This window comes from Crassostrea angulata, unplaced genomic scaffold (genome assembly GCF_025612915.1).
Source record: "Crassostrea angulata isolate pt1a10 unplaced genomic scaffold, ASM2561291v2 HiC_scaffold_213, whole genome shotgun sequence".
Classification (NCBI taxonomy): Eukaryota; Metazoa; Mollusca; class Bivalvia; order Ostreida; family Ostreidae; genus Magallana; species Magallana angulata.
Window position 1 is genome coordinate 231,906 of NW_026441766.1, and position 2,483 is coordinate 234,388.

Sequence of the window (2,483 nt, forward strand, 5' to 3'; positions counted from 1 at the left end):
TGTTGTGATTAATGCTTGCAGACGGTGGGTATGAAAGGTGCATTACCATTCGCCAACCGCCATCAGCTTTTGGAACAATACCTATGGGGGACACATGAAAGTTTAACATAGGGGGAGACTGAAAGGGGCCTGCCATTCGCCCTTCTGTAATTTCCTTATCTATTTTTTCTTGTAAAACATTTGGATGCTGCTTTGCAGACACTAACTTACTACTAAAAATTGAAAACCGGGGACCCTCATATTGCAACTTAAACCCATTAACTAGACCCTCCCTTAAAGTATGTGCTGCCTCTCTATCTGGGTAGTTAATTAAATGTTCCAGTATTTGCTGTGTCTTTAGTGGGGAAACGCCCAGGGCCTTGGCTTGGTTGATAGGTGGACTGAAACTGAGAAGGTCTAAATGTAAATCCTTGTCCCCGAAATGACTGACTATTTGGGTGTGTAGGAGTTTGAGTGTCCATGCAGCGAATTAATGGATGTTTATTGTTGCATCTGATGCACTGGTGCAGATAGGCGCAATGGATACTGTTACAAGAATCTCTGTAGTTAAAGTCAAAGCACTTGTTTGGCGAAATTGATGGACGATTTGTATTGGACTGGATCCCGGGCGTCATATACATCAGACACAATTCACTATCTATTACCCCCCCAGTTATTTGATGGGTTAATTGCCATCCGAAGCCTGTATTGCTCATCATATGTGACCCAACCCTGCGATTTTTCGGCCCCCAACCTAACGTCGTGCATGTATTTGAATAGTTGGTGTGTTTTGCTAGGGTGGGCTGTAAGATATATGCATGCATAAATGATAAAGGCATCTGTTCATTTCTCAATGGTTGTCAATCTATAATTGTGTTTGGGCTGGGCTATAATTTGGCCTTGGGAGTCCATTGACAATGTGGATAGTTGTAGCCTGTTAGCATCACGCACCAGCAGGGTGGCTAAATTAATGTATTCCCCATTGACAATTTTTTGTTTGGTTGCATTATCTACATGGTAACCTAAATCTACTTGGGTTGAATTGTTAATGACAGGTTGACTAAAGTTATTGCCAAACATTAAAGACTGAGACTGAGCACCAATGTTAGTACCTTGTGCCATTTCTGTCGATTCTTGCTGGGTTGAGCCAATAGCATCTGTTGGTCCTGCCCCAGTGATGGATGGCGCCACCATCATGGGTGCTGTGGAGGGCTGAGGGGAATGGGAAGCCACCATCTGATTTTGCACCGGAGGTTGCGCTACCTGTTCTGCTGCCGTACTGCTGCTTGCACGCCCTGCCCTCTCGGGCCTCTGTCGTCTCCGGCCCCCACGCTGGCTCCTCGTCGCTGACAATTCCGTTTTTCTTGTTTTGGGCATTTTGCTCGGAATAATAAGAAATAATTAAAATTAGCAAACATAGTAAATACTTAACGGATAAAATGGACGGTTTCTGAGTACATCTGCATTCCATTCTGACTATCATACCCTCACGTGGTTTTCAGCCGAACATAAATAAAAACCATGTAAATAATTCAATCAATCAAAAATCTTCATAAATTAAAACCATCCATCTATATTACTTCTGGCAGCGTACAACATTACCTAATATGAGTTAAATGCTTTGTTATAACAGCCATAAAAAGGCAAGATTATGTTAAAAATTATTTTAGCAAATTTACAACGTCTTACCTAATCCACGATTGTTTTAGAAAGGGGATTGTTCTAGAAGTAACTGATATAATAACACCCGTTAAAACCCAACCCGATCGTACTCAAAATTTCCGGCTAATAGTTACTGAGATAAATGCGCATATCTGAGACAAGCTCCAATATGCGATATAGTTTTTAATGTTATGTAAATGCCACGTTTTCTTTTTTTCATTAAGTCTGACGTTTTAAAATATTTCCTCACAGTCCTTTTGTTGTCATTATATAGCATTATAAACCAATATGCTTTGATTTGGAAGTGACAAGTCGTTCAGTGCCTGATAAACAAATGGTAATCAAACAACATACTCTTTAATTCTACCCTCTATTGGTGCCAAAACGTTGCTTTATAAAACAAATCTTCTGATTTAATTTAATATCTTGTGATGTATATTCAAAATCTTGTACTTGTGCTTTGCATTCAATATCTATTCAAAATATTTCGATGTATATTCGATAATCCTGTAATGATTGTTCAATATCTTAGGATGTATATTATATATCTTGTGATGTATATTCGAAAATCTTGTGTATGTATCAAATATCTTGTGATGCACATTCAATATCTTGTAATGCATATTTTATAATCTTGTTATGGATGTTCCAAAATCATGATATATGTGCAAAAATTGCACTCTTAGTAATATGAGGCAGCAGTATTCTATAGACTTGTAATTGTCTTTTGTCGCGTACCTTTTTTCCCTTTCTGTAACCCATTTGGCCTATTGTAATCAGGGTCGTTATAGTCAGTCAGTTTTAATTAATGGTTATAAGACAAAAACTGTCCATTCTGTCAG

General features: G+C 38.7%; 1 protein-coding gene across 1 annotated transcript; it reads right to left on the bottom strand.

Annotated features, from left to right (window-relative positions):
- Positions 1-668: 668 nt before the first annotated feature.
- On the bottom strand, positions 669-1,356 carry LOC128169782 (uncharacterized). The gene has a single exon (XM_052835855.1). The coding sequence runs from the start codon at positions 1,354-1,356 to the stop codon at positions 823-825; it is 534 nt and encodes a 177-aa protein (XP_052691815.1). The 3' UTR covers positions 669-822.
- Positions 1,357-2,483: the final 1,127 nt, after the last annotated feature.

What these genes read in the sequence shown, in the direction of transcription:
- LOC128169782 (XM_052835855.1), bottom strand. Translation starts at nt 1,356, where the DNA reads ATGCCCAAAACAAGAAAAACGGAATTGTCAGCGACGAGGAGCCAGCGT.